General features: G+C 41.4%; 1 protein-coding gene across 1 annotated transcript; it reads left to right on the top strand.

The window, feature by feature from the left end:
* The first annotated feature begins 6,081 nt into the window (after positions 1-6,081).
* On the top strand, positions 6,082-18,640 carry LOC109879605 (fructose-bisphosphate aldolase A-like). Its single transcript, XM_020471775.2, has 7 exons — positions 6,082-6,198; positions 12,446-12,562; positions 14,344-14,610; positions 14,850-15,010; positions 17,161-17,419; positions 17,718-17,917; positions 18,113-18,640. Exons 2-7 carry the CDS (start codon positions 12,451-12,453, stop codon positions 18,203-18,205), a joined length of 1,092 nt encoding a protein of 363 aa, XP_020327364.1. The 5' UTR covers positions 6,082-6,198; positions 12,446-12,450; the 3' UTR covers positions 18,206-18,640.
* The last annotated feature ends 1,830 nt before the right edge of the window (positions 18,641-20,470 follow it).

Genomic DNA, 20,470 nt, shown 5'->3' with positions numbered 1-20,470 from the left:
TTAAAAAATACAGTTCCTGTTTACCCAAAAACATGACACAATCAATGAGTCTTTTCAATATTTCCCTATTTTTCTTCACCTTTTCATTGTGCAGCTCCGTTGCCCTGCGCGCTTGTTCGTTGAGCTGTAGATCCACTCGGGTGTCCCCAAAAGTTTTCAAAAGCACCATTGCTTGTAAGTGGCCAGCCGTACTTTGGTGTCTCGTTGCTGCCTTGGTTAGACAACTCATGTTTGCAAAGCCAGTGTGGCTCCAAACACCAAATCGATCACTTGCAAATAATAGGCATTCCCAGCAGTACAGTTTGCAGTGCTTCTCGGAGCCTGTGAGCCATTGATAGCGCTCGTAGTTGGAACTTTGAAAGTGGCGAACAAACCCCTTTCCGCCTGTGACAGGCTTTGTAGCGTCGGCGTCGGACGACCTCTCCTTACAATGTCTAACTTTTCTTGAAAAGTTCGTCTTGAGAATGGCGTTATAATTATATCCTCGACCAAATCGATATCTTCTCCTCCTTCCGCCATTGTGGGTTGAAAAAACAGCTTAGTAGTACGCAAATTAATTTGTTTATCAAATTCAGTTTCCTAGTTCTGAGGTTCTGCATAGACCTGCCCATATAGGACCTGCCTCTCAATATTGGTAATCCAATCAAAAGACGTGCACGCACTTCGCCTGCTAGCTGGCTCCTGTGTAACACTGGAGCCAGCCAGCAGGCGTACAATAGCCAACTCTAAAGCTGATTGGTTGACACTAAATTTTTATTTCCATTCACTTTAAGCTACAAGCGCACGCACTGTTGATTCTGAAGGCCTGAGGGCAGATTTTAGACCCCTGGCAACACATGATGGCTGAATATGATTGGATAAAAGATCTAACATAAAGACCAGCCCTCCAAATCTCAACCTGGGGCTGGAAGCAGTGCAACCAAGAAGAAAGCTATGAAATGAAGAGTATAACTCTTACTCTGGGGAATAATTTAATACATATTTGTGGGAAAATATATTTAAAAATATATATATATTCTGATGATGTTTAGGCCAGCAGAGAAGGCCTTGCTGGCCCTGACGGCCCACCACTGAAAAAAACACTGATTCTTGAAAAATATAACTTCGAAATGCCCCATGAGAAACCAAAATATAACCTTGTTTTTCTCCTATGTTTGTAAACATTGTAAATGTAAACAAACAATGTATAGCCTCATAACATGGTTAATACAATAGTTTTGATATCATGGATGGTCAATCCTTGCATCCATAGCTCTGTCTATTAATCTGAGATTGGTTACATTTCTCCAGGCCCGTCCCTCAGCTTTTTACCAAAACAGAGGCAGGGCGACCGTTTTTAAAATTGTTTCATCTGTGAATTTTCCCTTTAAACAGCTGCATATTATCAAGATATCAAAGTGTCACCAACAAAAAGGTAAACAAGAGGCCTACAGTTAATGCAGCATATGGAATTCATTTTTCACATGTAAATAGCACTTTTCAGTAGTGCTCAAAGCATGTCATTCCATGAGCTCAGGATAATTTTTTTAAACTCGACTCAACGAGCCCAATCAGTCCTCCATGACAACAGAATCATAAACAACAGAGTAGGGCTGGCTAATAAATCCTTCGTTTTGGGGTCATGCTCAGGTAAAACAATTTGGCTAATCTATACTTCCATATTTCCAAGTCCTATTCTTGAAGATCAAGGAATATAACATTTATTGGAAATACTTGAATTTTGATAGACTTCGGTTTTTAATGTGAATATATAATTTATTCATATATAGTAGAAAGTGATGTGCTAGAAGAAGCCTTACATAACTAATCCATAAAGTAAAATGTAACGTCCACATGGCCAGCTTTGTAAACTTTAACATTGAGTTATCCTGCAATAGATGTCGTTCAATTGGTAACATACATTTTTCTCTTCTTCTAAAGCCTCTTAAGGGGAAAGTAATCTAAAAGTAACTGAATGTAATCCAAAAGTTACATTACTGACTACAATTTTGGACCGTTAACTAGTAACTGTAAAGGATTACATTCAGAAAGTAACCTACCCAACCCTGAGTACATGTAGGATAAAAATCTAATGACAGGCCTGATGGAAACAGAACATTTGCTGGTGATCTTTCCAAATATCGCTAAAAATATATACGCTAGACAAGGTGGGATCTTTTTGTGTCTGTAAAATTAATTATTTCAGAAATGGCAGTGGAAATGCCTTCATTTGCAAATATTGATCAAATAACCATTCTATCGAAGTGAACTTAGTCATTCGGTGATGTGGTGTGTGGTCCTCCCACTACGAATTGGGAAACCTTGCAGTTTATTAGGCTACACATGTATAAAAAAAACTTATGATGAACTTCACAGGGTGGTGAAAGTGCAAGGTGATCTTGATGTTCCTTTCCAATACATATTGAGTGTCTGATTCTGGTGACATCATGATCGATGGTTGACTGCCATTTGACAAATAAAATATATACTCGCTCTTATCCATAATAATCTCATCATGTAGACCAGCCTACCCTCACTGTATCTGAAAGCTGTTGACTAGAGCACATGCCAAGACCAGAGTAGACACATGTTGTCACACCGTGACCTTAGAGATCCTTTTATTTCTCTATTTGGTTAGGTCAGGGTGCGATTAGGGTAGGCAGCTGTCTATCATTGTCTCTGATTGGGGATCATATTTATTATTGTTTTCTGTGAGTTTCATTTAATTAAACATGTGGAACTCTACGCACGCTGCACCTTGGTCCAGTAATTCCAATGACCATGACACATTTGCTATTTAACACAACGTTTTTGTGACAAAACTATTGGTAGAGCTGAAAATGCAATAAAAATACATTGAATTTAGATTTTTATTTTTAAATGAAATCACGCAGTGATTTTTATCCGCAACAAGTCTGTTTGGTGGAAACACACCACTAGTGAGAAAATTGACATATTTTCTTCATGTGGATTTTAGAATATTTGCATGAAAATTGGATGGAAACATAGCCAGAAAATCCTGTAGTCCTGATTGAATCTTAAACAATATGATTAAACACAGTTCTGAAAAATTCCATTTGGCTATCTTAAAATGATTCATTCCAACATTGAATGACTATCTGACCACAGTGACTGATAGAAAACTGAGGAAAACATGTACAATGTACAGACTCAGTGAGCATAGTCTTGACAAGAGTGGTGATGTTGTTGGTCCATGACAAGTCCTCTGTGATGTGGACGCCGAGGAATTTAAAACTTGAAAATTTCTCTACTGTAGTCCCGTTGATGTGGATCGGTCATGTTCCCTCCTCTGCTTCCTGAAGTCAAGGTTGTTGTCATGAGGTTGTTGTCATGACACCACAATGACAGTCCACTTACCTCCTCCCTATAGGCTGACTTGTCGTTGTTGGTTATCAAGCCTACAACCATGGTGCCGTCAGAAAACTTGACAATGGAGTTTGTGTTGTGCTAAATCACACAGTTGTGGGTGAACAGGGAGTACATCAGAGGACTGAGGACACACCCCTGGGGGCCCTGTCTTAAGAGTCAGTGTGGAAGAGGTACTGTTGCCAATCCTCACAACCTGTGGTTTGTTAGGTGAAATTCCACAGTGTGCAAATCGCAGCAAAATGTGTGACCTTTTGTGATAAAAAAACAAACACCAAAGTAAATTAAACCAAGACATATGTATCCGTTTATTTAATTTCCCTTGCCATTTGTACTTCACTTTTTATACAGACAGCATATGCTCTTGCACACAAGCTAGCTTGCTGAGCGGGCCCTAGTGTAAGGTGCTAATAGTTGAATTTGTCTATGAGCAATTTTATCTTCATTTGTAGGCTACAGACCAATACACTTGTTTTTGTGTTTGTACATAGTTAATCATTTAACATTTCAGACATCTTTGCCATTTGAAACTTTTGCGTGTTTAAAGTTAACTGTTAATTTGTTATTGTTTATTTCACTTCCTTTGGCAATGTTGACATATATTTATCATGCCAATAAAGCTCATCGAATTGAATTAGAGAGAGAGAGAGAGAGAGAGAGAGAGAGAGAGATGTCTCTCTCTCTCTCGGACCACTGTGACCCAAAATTATGGAAAGCTTTGACTATGTGCAGACTCAGTGAGCATGGCCTTGCTATTGAGAAAGGCCGCCGTAGGCAGACATGGTGCTCAAGTAAGACAGGCTATGTGCACACTGCCCACAAAGCAAGGTGGAAACTGAGCTGCACTTCCTAACTTCCTGCCAAATGTATGTCCAAATTAGGGACACATATTTCCATCAGATTACACAGACCCACAAAGAATTAGAAAACAAATCACATTTTTACAAACTACCATATCGATTGGGTGAAACACCACATTGTACAATCATAGCAACAAGATTTGTGGCCTGTTGCCACAAGAAAAGGGCAATCAGAGAAGAACAAGCATCATTGTAAATACAACCCATATTTATTTATTTCCCCTTTTGTAGTTTAATTATTTACACACTGTATATAGATTGACATACTATGACATTTGAAATGTCTTTACTGTTCATTTATTATCTATTTCACTTGCTTTGGCAATGTAAACATATGTTTCCCATGCCAATAAAGACCCTTTGAATCGAATTGAGAGAGAAAACCAATGGAGATGAATGCAATAGACCTATGTGTACACTACTTGAAGCATATCTATGTGTCAATCTCATTGAATGCTTTCAGGTATGAAGGTAAGACCCAGATGCAGACAATGTCGCATTAACAATAGTTTAATATTCCAACAGGGGCAGGCAATAGACAGGTCAAGGCAGGCAGGGGTCAGTAAACCAGAGGTGGGGCAAAGGTACAGGTCGGAAGGCAGGGTCAGGTACAGGTCGGAAGGCAGGGTCAGGGACAGGCAGAGTGGTCAGGCAGGTGTGCTCAAAGTCAGGACAGGCAAGGGTCAAAAGCGGGAGGGCAAGAAAAGAGAGACTAGAAAAAGCAGGAGCTGAGACACAAAATGCTGGTTGACGAACAAACAAATAAAACGAACTGGCAACGGACCAACAGAGAACACAGGTATAAATACACAGCAGATAAATGGGGAAGATGGGCGACACCTGGAGGGGGTTGGAGACAAGCACAAAGACAGGTGAAACACATCAGGGTGACTTAGGCATCATGTCTCTTGGGGTCAATATTGTGGGGCTAATCTCCCTCCCATTGAATTCAAAGTATTTGCATAAGCGTCATGTTCCTTGAGGCTTATCTTTTTGCAAAATTATACCAGATTGATGCTTATCAATGATATCATGCTGAAAAGTGTTAGTTTCTACATAACAGGGTAAAAGTCATAACCCATCAAAAGGACTCTAATTTGAATAGGCAGTACCAAAGTAGAATCAATCCCGATTCAAACTGTGACAGGATCATTCCTACGTGTGGTTTCCATCTTTTGAAAAGATGCAGAAAATAAACCTTGGCAACACATTACTCAAAGTCAACAGGTATAATGCATAACGATGTAGTTTTAACATGTCATAAGCATGTATGAGCCCTTTATAATGTTTTATAATCATCTCAGTTGAACATTTGTTACATAGACAGATATATAACATTAATATTATAATAAGACAGAGGCACATACATACTTATAACAAGTAATAACACAATTGAACTGTCAGCTTAGTGTTACCGAAGTGTTAGAGAGCATCTCAGCTCTTTCCCCCTCTCTTCCATAGATTTTGCTTCCCCTCTTTTTACTCCTATATGGTCCTGTGTGGCTAGTTGGTAGAGCATGGTTCTTGCAATTTAATGAGCATGGCTCTTGCAACTTAATGATCATGGGTTTGTTCCCCACTGGGATGAACCATATTGAAATGTGTGCATGCACTACTATAAGTTGCTTTGGATAAAAGTGTCTACTAAATGGCATATATCTTATTCTATTACTATGTGCACCAACTCTTATCTGTTCTCCTCCCCATCCTTCTCACTATCTCATTCCTGTCACCCATCAAATCACTCTTTGCCCTTTCCGCGATAACATGGGACGCTTAGCTGCGTTACTACGTTTTTTGTAAGTCATCGCCCTTCTCTGGTTGCGTGCTGTTCTTATTTTAGCCAGGCAGCTGACATATCAGAGGTCACACTGGGAGGATAAATAGTGGCTCAGGCAGGCCAGGAGGTTGTCGCAAACTTTAGTCGGATCTTCTCTCCTCTCTTCTCCCAGCTCTCCTACAACCCTCCAAGGTAAAGGAATCAAATCATATCTTAATAAGAAAAAAGGATATCAAATGTTATTGAGACTCTGGTTGATTGTACTTTATACTTTAATATATATATGCAGTATGAGTGTGATATCTAATTGAAAGTGGAACTTCTATGAGACTGCAAGAGCCAATGCCCGAGTAGAATCTTCAGCAGCATTGTCATTTATTATACAATCAATGATGCATCAATGCTAACAAAATGATTATGCATTAGACACATCTCTATGCTCAAAACATTCATTCAAGATGAATCTCTTAAATGCTCACTCAAGTTAGCATACCATAATGTTGCTTTGCTGCATTGCTTCATTGCTTTACGCTAGCCTCCTTAGACCAAAAAGTGGAGACAACTTGACTCACTTATAGCTTTTGCTCACGCTGTACACTTTTAACTTAGCCTATACTTATTAACTGTACTGTACTGCAAATACTGCACAGAATTAATTCTCTATATAGCTCTATCAAATCAAATCAAAGTTTATTGGTCTTAGTTCTGAAACCTCCACACTGAGTTAGCATCTGGAGGGGCCTGCACACACAGTACTTTTTACACCTACATATGTTTCAAAGTTTATATTTGGTTTAACCTCTTGGATTGATTGGTACTGTAACAAGACGGGGTTTGGATAAAGGAGGGGTAGTGTGGAGGGGAAGGGAAGGGAGCACCCAAAGGAAAGGTCAGGGTTAAGAGAGACTAGAAAATCAAAAAAGGTCATTCACATGCCCCGCGATATGCAACTTCAGGGAAGTCAGGAACCAATATACACAGGCAGTTAGGAAAGCTAAGGCTATCTTTTTCAAACAGAAACTTGCATCCTGTAGTGCAAACTCAAAAGAGTTCTGGGACACTAAAGTCCATGGAGAATAAGAGCACCTCCTCCCATCTGTCCACTTCTCTGAGAATAGGAAACACTGTCACCACCGGTAAATCTATGATAATCGATCATTTCAATAATCATTTTTCCACCTGGCTACCCCAACCCCGGCAAACATCTCAGCACCCCCTGCAGCAACTTGCCCCCCCCTCCCACTTCTCCTTCACCCAAATCCAGACAGCTGATGTTCTGAAAGAAATGCACAATCTGGATCCCTACAAATCAGCTGGGCTAGACAATCTGGACCCTCTCTTTCTAAAATTATCCCCCGAAATTGTTTCAACCCCTATTACCAGCCTATTCAACCTCTCTTTTGTATCGTCTGAGATCCACAAAGATTGGAAAGCTTGGAAAGCTTCCGCGGTCATCCCCCTCTTCAAAAGGGGGAGACACTCTAGACCCAAACTGTTATAGACCTATATCCATCCTGCCCTGCCTTTCTAAGGTCTTCGAAAGCCAAATTAATAAACAGATCACCGACCATTCCGAATCCCACCGTACCTTCCCCACTATGCAATCTGGTTTCCGAGCTAGTCATGTGTGCAACTCAGCCACGCTCAAGGTCCTAAACGATATCATAACCGCCATCGATAAAAGACAGTACTGTGCAGCGTCTTCATCGACCTGGCCAAGGCTTTTGACTCTGTCAATCATCGCATTCTTATCGGCAGACTCAATAGCCTTGGCTCCTCAAATGACTGCCTCGACTGGTTCACCAACTACTTCTCAGATAGAGTTCAGTGTGTCAAATTGGAGGGCCTGTTGTCTGGACCTCTGGCAGTCTCTATGGGGGTGACACAGGTTTCAATTCTCGGGCCGACTCTTTTCTCTGTATATATCAATGATGTCGCTCTTGCTGCTGGAGAATCTCTGATCCACCTCTACGCAGACGACACCATTCTGTATACATCTGGCCCTTCTTTGGACACTGTGCTAACAAACCTCCAAATGAACTTCAATACCATACAACACTCCTTCCGTGGCCTCCAACTGCTATTAAATGCTCGTAAATCTAAATGCATGGTCAACCGATTGCTGCCCGCACCCTCGCGCCCGACTAGCATCACTACTCTGGACGGTTCTGACCTAGAATATGTGGACAACCACAAATACCTAGGTGTCTGGTTAGACTGTAAACTCTCCTTCCAGACTCACATTAAGCATCTCCAATCCAATATTAAATCTAGAATTGTCTTCCTATTTCTCAACAAAGCCTCCTTCACGCAGCAAAACATACCCATACCCACCTACCAATCCTTGACTTCGGCGATGTCATTTACAAAATAGCCTCCAACACTCTACTCAGCAAATTGGATGCAGTCTATCACAGTGCCATTTCTTTTGTCACCAAAGCCCCATATACTACCCACCACTGCGACCTGTATACTCTCGTTTTTCAACCACTCCACAAATTTCTATAGTTTTGTCAAGTCGGTTAGGACATCTACTTTGACAAAACACATTTTTCCAAAAATTGTTTACCGACAGATTAATTCACTTATAATTCACTTATAATTTATAATTCACAAATCCAATGGGTCAGAAGTGTACATACACTAAGTTGACTGTGCCTTTAAACAGCTTAGACCATTCCAGAAATTTGTAATGGCTTTAGAAGCTTCTGATATGCTAATTGACATAATTTGAGCCAATTGGAGGTGTTCCTGTGGATGTATTTCAAGGCCTACCTTCAAAGTCAGTGCCTCTTTGCTTGACATCATGGGTAAATCAAAAGAAATCAGCCAAGACCTCAGAAGAAAAATTGAAGACCTCCACAAAGTCTGGTTCATCCTTGGGAGCAATTTCCAAATGCCTGAAGGTACCACGTTCATCTGTACAAACAACAGTACGCAGGTATAAACACCATGGGACCACACAGCCATCATACCGCTCAGGAAGGAGACACGTTCTGTCTCCTAGAGATGAATGTACTTTGGTGACAACAGTGTAAATCAATCCCAGAACAACAGCAGAGGACCTTCTGAAGATGCTGGAGGAAACAGGTACAAAAGTATCTATATCCACATAAACTGATAGGCCGCTCAGCAAGGAAGTTGCCACTGCTAGAAAACCACCATAAAAAAGACAGACTATGGTTTGCAACTGCACATGGAGACAAAAATCGTACTTTTTGGAGAAATGCCCTCTGGTCTGATGAAACAAAAATAGAACTGTTTGGCCATAATGACCATTGTTATGTTTGGAGGAAAAAGGGGGAGGCTGGCAAGCCGAAGAACACCATCCCAACCGTGAAACATGGACGGAAAATAGATGGCATCATGAGGAAAGAAAATTATGTGGATATATTGAACCAACATCTCAAGACGTCAGTCAGGAAGTGAAAGCTCGGTCACAAATGGGTCTTCCAAATTGACAATGCTACCCAAAATGTTTGAACCAAGTTAAACAATTTAAAGGCAATGCTACCAAATACTAATTGAGTGTAAACTTCTGACCCACTGGGAATGTGATGAAAGAAATAAAAGCTGAAATAAATCATTCTCTCTACTATTATTCTGACATTTCACATTCTTAAAATAAAGTAGTGATCCTAACTGACCTAAAACAGGGAATTTTTACTGGGATTAAATGTCAGGAATTGTGAAAAACTGAGTTTAAATGTATTTGGCTAAGGCGTATGTAAACTTCCGACTTCAACTGTAGCACACCCGACTACCTCATCCCCATATTATTACTTACCCTTTTGCACCCCAGTATCTCTACTTGCACATCACCATCTGCCAATCTATCACTCCCGTATTAATGCTAAATTGGTTTTATTTCGCCTCTAGGGCCTATATATTGCCTGCCTCCCTACATTTGCACACATTGGACATAGATTTTTCAATTTTTCTTTGTGTTATTGACTGTACGTTTGTTTATGTGTAACTCTGTTTTGTCGCACTGCTTTGCTTTATCTTGGCCAGTTCGCAGTTGTAAATGAAAACTTGTTCTCAACTGGCCTACCTGGTTAAATAAAGTTTAAATAAATAAATGCCTGTCATGGCTGTGGGGGCAGCTGCTGCAACAGATACCAGAGCTTAACAACAACAGTTACACAGCATTCTCAAATGGACAGACATACAGACAACCTCAGCTACACAGAACTCTCAAACAGACCTACAGACAGACGACAACAGTCATATAGCGCTCTCAAACAGAGAAACAGAAAAATAATATGGGCATGTTAAGCTTTCATATTACAAGAGAGGAAGATAGACAGACATACTGACATAAAGAGGAACATTCAAAAAGACACACAGACAATCATCCAAACGGACAGTCGTCACTAGTTAACACAGCCACAAAGTCAGATGGCCCGCCTACTCGACCAATCAGATGAGGGAGTGTGATGAGGCGTATGCCGACCGGCTTGCAGGGGCAGACGAGAGACATGCCTTTCTTTTATCTATTGATCCATCAATGGTTTGGTCATTTATTAGATATATAAAATCAACCGTTATAAATGCTAAATGTTAATGGGACATCTCATTAAAACTTAAATATCATGATATTTGTCCCAAAATAGGTTTACGCCCATATCAGCATTAGGCACCAGGGACTTACTATAGACATTTATTCATTTAAGATGAAAGCTTTAACCCTGCTACTATATTTGGCACCAGGGACTTACTATAGACATTTATTCATTTAAGATGAAAGCTTTAACCCTGCTACTATATTTGGCACCAGGGACTTACTATAGACATTTATTCATTTAAGATGAAAGCTTTAACCCTGCTACTATATTTGGCACCAGGCACTTACTATAGACATTTATTCATTTAAGATGAAAGCTTTAACCCTGCTACTATATTTGGCACCAGGCACTTACTATAGACATTTATTCATTTAAGATGAAAGCTTTAACCCTGCTACTATATTTGGCACCAGGGACTTACTATAGACATTTATTCATTTAAGATGAAAGCTTTAACCCTGCTACTATATTTGGCACCTAGGCACTTACTATAGACATTTATTCATTTAAGATGAAAGCTTTAACCCTGCTACTATATTTGGCACCTAGGCACTTACTATAGACATTTATTCATTTAAGATGAAAGCTTTAACCCTGCTACTATATTTGGCACCAGGGACTTACTATAGACATTTATTCATTTAAGATGAAAGCTTTAACCCTGCTACTATATTTGGCACCTAGGCACTTACTATAGACATTTATTCATTTAAGATGAAAGCTTTAACCCTGCTACTATATTTGGCACCTAGGCACTTACTATAGACATTTATTCATTTAAGATGAAAGCTTTAACCCTGCTACTATATTTGGCACCTAGGCACTTACTATAGACATTTATTCATTTAAGATGAAAGCTTTAACCCTGCTACTATATTTGGCACCAGGGACTTACTATAGACATTTATTCATTTAAGATGAAAGCTTTAACCCTGCTACTATATTTGGCACCTAGGCACTTACTATAGACATTTATTCATTTAAGATGAAAGCTTTAACCCTGCTACTATATTTGGCACCTAGGCACTTACTATAGACATTTATTCATTTAAGATGAAAGCTTTAACCCTGCTACTATATTTGGCACCTAGGCACTTACTATAGACATTTATTCATTTAAGATGAAAGCTTTAACCCTGCTACTATATTTGGCACCTAGGCACTTACTATAGACATTTATTCATTTAAGATGAAAGCTTTAACCCTGCTACTATATTTGGCACCAGGGACTTACTATAGACATTTATTTATTTAACTTTTCATAGCCTTGCAGTCCACCTTTTTGGTATTTTGCACAAGTTTCCATCTCTGTACAAAGCTCGCTCTTAAAGCCATGGAAGATAATAAAACATGTAATAATTATAATTGTCTGGCCTTACATGGCACTCTTCTAGACACCCAAAGCTCTTTACAGTGTAAAGGGAACCTCACCACCCTAACCCCGCTTACATACTCTTTAATTGGGGAGGCAGGGTAGCCTAGTGGTTAGAACGCTGGACTAGTAACCGAAATGTTGCAAGATCGAAGATCCCCTGAGCTGACAATGTAAAAATCTGTCGTTCTGCCCCTGAACAAGGCAGTTAACCCACTCTTCCTAGGCCTTCATTGAAAATAAGAATTTGTTCTGAACTGACTTGCCTCGTTAAATAAAGGAAATTGGCTTTAAAACTGCAAAGATGTCTCTCCACCCCATGGCAAAATGTGTAGACTTGCATGACATTTGTTATAAAATTGTCATGCAATTGTCATATTTGGCAACCAAATATCTGCTACTTATCTGTCTGTATGCACTTCTGTGTATCTCAAGCCCTCTTTCTCTCCTCAGAACACATCATGTTAACCAGTGTCTCCTGCCTTTTCCCTTCCCTTAGTCAAGATGCCTCACGCATTCCCCTTCCTCACTCCTGACCAGAAGAAGGAGCTTAGTGACATTGCTCACAAGATCGTCGCCAAGGGCAAGGGAATCCTCGCCGCTGATGAGTCTACCGGTATGCAAAGCGTGGCAAAAATCTTGGTTGCCCACACAGGCACACTATAGAATGAAAAGTCACACATGCAGAGACATACTCAATCAGAGCAACATTGTCCCAATAGCTTTGTTTTTTCACCTTATAACTTCTCCAAAACATCCCATTAGAATAATAATATTAATCACAGTGGTTGTCGAGGGTGAAACAGGTCAGAACCTCAGGAGTAAATGTCAGTTGGCTTTTTATAGCTGATCATTCAGCACGTCCAGTGAACAGGTTCCATAGCCTCAGGCAGAACAGTTGGAACTGGAGCAGCAGCACGGCCAGGTGGACTGGGGACATCAAGGAGTCATAATGCCAGGTAGTCCTGAGTCATGGTCCTAGGGCTCAGGTCCTCAGAGAGAAAGAAAGAAAGAGCATACTTAAATTCACACAGGACACCAGATAAGACAGGAGAAATACTCCAGATATAACAGACTGACCCTAGCCCCCTGACACAAACTACTGCAGCAGAAATACTGGAGGCTGAGACAGGAGAGGTCTTATTGGACCATTTCTTATTTGGAGTCCACCAAAGAGGAAAAGGTCAAGAAAGTCCTCTTCTCACTTTCAAAGTCTAAAGCAAAGGATGTGTATGGTCTTGATACCGTATTTTTTTTAAATGACAGAGACAACCTAGCCACCCCATTTACCCAGATTTACCCAGACCTTAAACTTTTCAATGCAAGAAAGTTAAATCCCGAAAGCATGGAAGACTGCCATCGTGACCTCTTTACATAAATCTGGAGACCAGCAGGAAGTGAACAACTACAGGCCTATCAGTATACTCCCGGTCATCTCTAAGGTTGCTGAAAAAGTTGTACTGGAACAGCTCACAGCACACCTCAACACAAGGACTCTCCCTTCACCCATCCAGCTTGGGTTTAAGGTGAACCACTCAACAGAGACAGCATATTTCTATCTCCTAGAGACGATCAAGGCCAAGCTGGATACAGGAAGCCTGGTAGGGGCGGTCTTCCTCGACCTACGGAAGGCATTTGACACGTCAACCATAAAGTCCTACTCTCCAAACTCTGCGAGAGTTTAAACCAGTAAAGTACTCTTGACTGGATGGAGTCCTATCTAGCCGACTCCGGAAAAATGTCCTATCAACATTAAGGAGGTGCCCCATGGGAGTGCCCCAGGGGTCCATCCTTGGGCCTCTGTTATTCAGTCTATGACCTTCCTTTTGTGTGCGAGGGAATGGAGATCCAGATGTACGCTGACGACACGGTCACACCCATGGAGTGCAGAGCAAGTGGCTTCCAAGTTAAGATCTGTCATTCCTTAAGAGTCTATTGAGTCTAATGACGCACATGATGGTGTTGTCTGTGTTGCTCTACGACTCTCACAAGTGTCACGGGACTCATCTGAAGGTAGCCCATACAAATGAATGGAAGAAGAACGGAGCCAACAAAAAGATGGGGTTAAATATGCTTCCAATAAACAATAATACTACCTTAAATCTCCTAGATATAGGACAGACACTTCAAAACCTTATTCCTTATCATTTATTTTGGGAGTCTTTTTTTGCCATTTATCAATGTATTGTTGATTGTGTTTCTATGGGCTACAGTAGTAAAGGCCAAATTCAATACTTTATCAAATATTTTTTTTTATCAGTTTTTATACCCAACAGAAATGTGTTTCTATGTGCAATGTGTTGACTTCCGTGTTGAAAAATGTATATAAGATCATGTTTGCTCCATTTCATTCTGCGAATCTAATCCTCACTCCCTCTCTCACTTTCCACCCAACAGGCAGCGTTGCCAAGCGCTTCCAGAGCATCAACACTGAGAACACAGAGGAGAACAGGAGACTGTACCGTCAGCTGCTCTTCACTGCTGACGAGCGCGCCGGTCCTTGCATTGGTGGTGTCATCTTCTTCCACGAGACCCTGTACCAGAAAACCGATGCCGGCAAGACCTTCCCTCAGCACGTCAAGTCCAGAGGCTGGGTTGTAGGCATCAAGGTTGACAAAGGTGTCGTCCCCCTCGCCGGAACCAACGGAGAGACCACCACCCAGGGTAAAGAGGAAGAATAGAACATCTGTGGGATTCACAATTCATCTAAATACATACAGTACAACAACATACACGCAATCAATGCGAAATACAATCAATCCCATTTGTTTATCAAGTCACAAAATGCCTGAATAGTATTCCAACCTAGATACAATACACACATACAGTACAAAACCCTTTACAAAATACCCTCCCATACTCTCCTCTTTTTCTGTCCCTGCCTCCATCCTTTTCTCCTTCAGGTTTGGATGGCCTGTATGAGCGTTGCGCCCAGTACAAGAAGGACGGTTGCGACTTCGCCAAGTGGCGTTGTGTGCTGAAAATCACCTCCACCACCCCCTCTCGCCTTGCTATCATGGAGAATTGCAATGTCCTGGCCCGTTATGCCAGCATATGCCAGATGGTAAGAATCACATAGAAAATATCCTCTCTCGAGCCCTCAGTGGTCTTGTTAAATCATTAGCTTAAGTAGTTAAAAAGCACAGTGTCAACAATTGCAAGTTTGAGTATTCAATTCCCCTATAAGTTACCTTCGAATCATTGACTCTGTATACATGTGGGTTGCACTATATTAACTTTCATGAAATAAGCCATTATAAATGTATTAAATGCTTAGAAATTCTTCATAAATTATAAATACCTAAGTGTTATTAAAAGTGTATAAAGTTAGTACCAGAACCAAGCAACTCTTTTTAGTTATTTTAAAGATATGAACACTACAGTATGTTTTGTCATGAGTAAGGTACAGCAGATTTTCTGGTATGTGCCTGGCGTTACTTGGTGGCTCAGTGTGTAGTGCTATCAGTGAGATATTAAGATAAATGAATAGAGTCAAATGTTTGGACACACCTACTCATTCCAGGGTTTTTCTTTATTTTTACTATGTTCTACATTATAGAATAATAGTGAAGACATCAAAACTATGAAATAACAAATCAAAATATATTATATATTTGAGATTCTTCAAAGTAGCTACCCTTTGCCTTGATGACAGCTTTGCACACACTTGGCATTCTCTCAACCAGCTTCATGAGGTAGTCACCTGGAATGCATTTCAATTAACAGGTGTGCCTTGATAAAAGTGAATTTGGGAAATGTATTTTCTTAATGCATTCGAGCCAATCAGTTCGTTGTGACAAGATAGGGATGGTATACAGAAGATAGCCCTAAGTCCTTATTATGGCAAAAACTGCTCAAATAAGCAAAGAGAAATGACAGTCCATCATTACTTTAAGACAGGAAGGTCAGTTAAAATGGATCGTTTCAAGAACTTTGAAAGTTTCATCAAGTGCAGTCGCAAAAACCATTAAGCGCTATGATGAAACTGGCTGTCGTGAGGACCGCCACAGGAAAGGAAGACCCAGAGTTACCTCTGCTGCAGAGGATAAGTTCATTAGAGTTACCAGCCTCAGAAAATGCAGCCCAAATAAATGCTTCACAGAGTTCATATAACAGACACACCTCAACATCAACTGTTCAGAGGAGACTGCGTGAATCAAGCATTCATTGTCGGATTGCTGCAAAGAAACCACTCCTACAGGACACCAATAATAAGAAGAGATTTGCTTGGGCCAAGAAACACGAGAAATGGACATTAGACCGGTGGAAAACTGTCCTTTGGTCTGATGAGTCCAAATTAGAAATGTTTGATTCTAACCGCTGTGTCTTTGTGAGACGCAGAGTAGGGGAACGGATGATCTCCGCATACGTAGTTCCCACCGCGAAAGCATGGAGGAGGAGGTGTGATGGTGAGGGGGTGCTTTACTGGTGACACTGTCAGTGATTTATTTAGAATTCAAGGCACCCTTTCTGCAGCGATACGCCATTCCATCTGGTTTGCGTTTAGTGGGACTATAATTAGTTTTTCAACAGGACAAGGACAGAACACACCTCCAGGCTGTGTAAGGGCTATTTGACCAAGAAGGAGAGTGATGGAGTGCTGCAGCAGATGACCTGGCCTTCACTCGACCTCAACCCAATTGAGATGGTTTGGGATGAGTTGGACTGCAGAGTGAAGGAAAAGCAGCCAAAAAGTGTTCAGCATATGTGGGAACTCCTTCAATGCCTTTGGAAAAGCATTCCAAGTGAAGCTGGTTGGGAGAATGCCAAGAGTGTGCAAAGCTGTCATCAAGGCAAAGGCTGGCTACTTTGAAGAATCTAAAAACGAAAATATATTTTGTTTAACACTTTTTCTATTTGTTCAACACTTTTTTTTGGTTACTACCACTACTATGTGTTATTTCATAATTTCTGATCTCTTCACAACCATAGTTCAGGGACATCGGTTTAGCCAGGACTGCTCATTGTTCTAGGTCCCATAATCCTAGTAAAACAACACACACATATTACAAATCACACATTGGAAAATCACAATCTTAAAACACAGTTTCTCGGTTTGTTTTGATTGAATATATAGCTGTAGAGGGATAGAGAGGAAAGATAGAAGAGCCACCACTAAAGTCTCACTGTTCTGACTGTTAACTGTCATGACCAATAACATGCTCTGTTGGCTAAAAGTGTCTTTTAGTAGTCATTAACTCTGCCCTCTGCTAGCACGGCATTGTCCCCATTGTTGAGCCCGAGATCCTCCCCGACGGTGACCATGACCTGAAGCGCACCCAGTACGTGACTGAGAAGGTCCTGGCCGCAATGTACAAGGCTCTGTCCGACCACCACGTCTACCTGGAGGGTACCCTCCTGAAGCCCAACATGGTCACTGCCGGACATTCCTGCTCACACAAGTACACCCACCAGGACATCGCCATGGCCACCATTACCGCCCTGCGCCGTACCGTGCCCCCAGCAGTCCCCGGTGAGCGGCCGACAACACACTGAATACAGCCCAATATACAGTACAGCACGATACACTTATACATTTCTAAACTTCCAGCTTCACCCACTCACACGCAATGTTATCACACATTTTCCCAAACACAAAAACTCACCCTCTATGACTATGGCACTTTCATATACAGTGTTCAGTTACATTATTAAATACAGCATGTTATTAAATATTTCACATACAAATGTAGACACAATTTGTTGATGTATCTTTTTTTTGTCGTTTTTTAAAATAAAACAACCCCTCTCCTTACCCGCTTCACCCACAGGCATCACCTTCCTGTCCGGTGGCCAGTCTGAGGAGGAAGCCTCCATCAACCTGAATGTCATGAACCAGTGCCCCCTGCACAGGCCATGGGCCATTACTTTCTCCTATGGCCGTGCCCTCCAGGCATCTGCCCTTAAGGCATGGGGTGGCAAGCCCGGGAACGGCAAGGCTGCCCAGGAGGAGTTCATCAAGAGAGCTCTGGTACGAACAACCAAATATATTTTTCCCATTTATTTTGCTTATATTTTATATGTCATTATTTATAGCTGTATAGAGGCCACATCCCACTGGATGTTTATAGTATGGATGTATAGGAAGTCACAATGTACAGTATATTCCACACTTCGAAAATATCAGCTGAAAACAAGTTGATGTTGTGCTTCTTTCCTTCCACAGGCCAACAGCCTGGCCTGCCAAGGCAAGTATGTTTCTTCCGGAGATAGCGCCGCTGCTGGAGATTCACTGTTCGTGGCCAACCATGCTTATTAAGCATGGACACTCATCAGCATCCCTCTCCTAACCCTCCCTACACCCCCCTCCCCCACCATGGGGAGTGCCATGTTGTTTCTGGTACCTCCTAAAAGCCGTCTCTACTCGACCCTGTGCGACACCACTTGTTTGATACCTCGATACGGGAAAAAGTCAACGCAAACCTTTCTTTGGGCTCTTGCTTCAGAGAGAAGATTCAAAACAATTAAAGTTCTGCCTCCATTCCCTTAAGGTGAAATGATTTCCATCGTCATGTTTTTACACAACATGCAACATTATTCCTTAGTCTGTAACACCTAACTAATGTAATGTTTGTACTGGAGCCTTGGAATAAAGTATTTTACCCAACATGCAACATTATTCCTTAGTCTGTAACACCCAACTAATGCAATGTTTGTACTGGAGCCTTGGAATAAAGTATTTTACCCAACAATGTGTTACTTTGCTTCCTTCCTTATTACATTTCATTGTAACTCTGAGAACTGATCTTACATCATTGAACATCCTGCTCGACTCAATGATCACTTCCTATTTATTTGGAATGTACTGTTGGATGTCAGTAAAAATTATCATAGAAACAAGTATTATGTTTCAGGTAAGACACAGATGCAGACAGCGTCGAATTAACAACAGTTTATTAATCCAACAGGAGCAGGCAAAAGAGAGGTCAAGGCAGGCAAAGGTCAGTAATCCAGATCGGTGGGGCAAAGGTACAGGATGGCAGGCAGGCTCAGGGTCAGTGTAGGCAGAAATGGCCACTCCGACATCTAAAGCATCGGCCTTCACCACAAACTGACGGGAAGGTCAGGATGAACCAAGACAGGAGCAGTGGTTGAGGTCCCGGAACGACCAGTCAGTGGCAGAGGACCACGTGAACGGAACCTTGGTAGAGGTGTTAGAGTTGTAAAGAGAAAGCCATATCTCCGACTGGCCAATAAAAATAAAAGATTAAGATGGGCAAAAGAACACAGACACTGGACAGAGGAACTCTGTCTAAAAGGCCAGCGTCCCGGAGTCGCCTCTTCACTGTTGATGTTGAGACTGGTGTTTTGCAGGTACTATTTAATTAAGCTGCCAGTTGAGGACTTGTGAGGCGTCTGTTTCTCAAACTAGACAATAATGTAGTTGTCCTCTTGCTCAGTTGTGGACCGGGGCCTCCCACTCCTCTTTCTATTCTGGTTAGAGCCAGTTTGCGCTGTTCTGTGAAGGGAGTAGTACACAGCGTTCAAAGAAATCTTCAGTTTCTTGGCAATTTATCACATGGAATAGCCTTCATTTCTCGGAACAAGAATAGACTGATGAGTTTCAGAAGAAAGGTCTTTGTTTCTGGCCATTTTGAGCCTGTAATCGAACCCACAAATGCTGATGCTCCAGATACTCAAATAGTCTAAAGAAGGCCAGTTGTATTGCTTCTTTAATTAGCACTGCAGTTTTCAGCTGTGCTAACATAATTGCAAAAGGGTTTTCTAATGATAAATAAGCCATTTAAAATTATAAACTTGGATCAGCTAACACAACGTGCCATTGGAACACAGGAGTGATGGTTGCTGATAATGGGCCTCTGTACGCCTATGTAGATATTCCATTCAAAATCATCCGTTTTCCAGCTTCTCTATTTCTCTTGCTTCTCCATTTTGGAAGAAACTGTTCAACTATTGTCTTTCTCTCTCTTTGAAGTCAACTACTCACCACATTTTATACACTGCAGTTCTAGCTAGCTGTAGCTCATGCATTCAGTACTAGATTCATTCTCTGATCCTTTGATTGGGTGGACAACATGTCAGTTCATGCTGCAAGAGCTCTGATAGTTGTCATACTTACTATGTAAGTCTATGGAAGGGGGTGAGAACCATGAGCCTCCTAGGTTTTGTATTGAAGTTAATGTACCCAGAGGAGGACGGAAGTTCATTGTGTTGGAGAAAGTACATTGGTTAGTTTCCAGGCCCCTGCCCAGGCTGGAGACTCTTACTCTACTTGCTGTTGGGACATCGGTCCGATGAGGTGAGTACTGTCGGCTGTGTACTTCAGTGGGAGATTTGGGTAGGGTAGTGACACTAGCTACCTGGAGCTATAGCCTTTTTTTTCCTCTGTTAGGCTTAGTGACGTGTTTCACTTTGGAATACGTTGGGCATGGTTTTTGTGTCTGTGGACTGAGCAGTTGTCTCGTGGGCACATCCGTGGCTTGGGGAAATCTGCCAGCATGCTGGGTGGTTTATTTCCTTGCCAGTGGGCTACAGTACGTAATTACCCACCGCAAATCGGCAC

This window comes from Oncorhynchus kisutch, linkage group LG25 (genome assembly GCF_002021735.2).
Source record: "Oncorhynchus kisutch isolate 150728-3 linkage group LG25, Okis_V2, whole genome shotgun sequence".
In the NCBI taxonomy this organism is placed as follows: Eukaryota; Metazoa; Chordata; class Actinopteri; order Salmoniformes; family Salmonidae; genus Oncorhynchus; species Oncorhynchus kisutch.
Note: the sequence above shows the minus strand (reverse complement) of the source record. Positions and strands in the feature narration are given on the sequence as shown.

Excerpts from the sequence above, each read along its gene's own strand:
- LOC109879605 (XM_020471775.2), top strand. The coding sequence starts at position 12,451 with ATGCCTCACGCATTCCCCTTCCTCACTCCTGACCAGAAGAAGGAGCTT. Across the intron at positions 12,563-14,343 it reads CGCCGCTGATGAGTCTACCG|GCAGCGTTGCCAAGCGCTTC; the intron begins GTATGCAAAGCG and ends TCCACCCAACAG. Across the intron at positions 14,611-14,849 it reads CGGAGAGACCACCACCCAGG|GTTTGGATGGCCTGTATGAG; the intron begins GTAAAGAGGAAG and ends TTTCTCCTTCAG.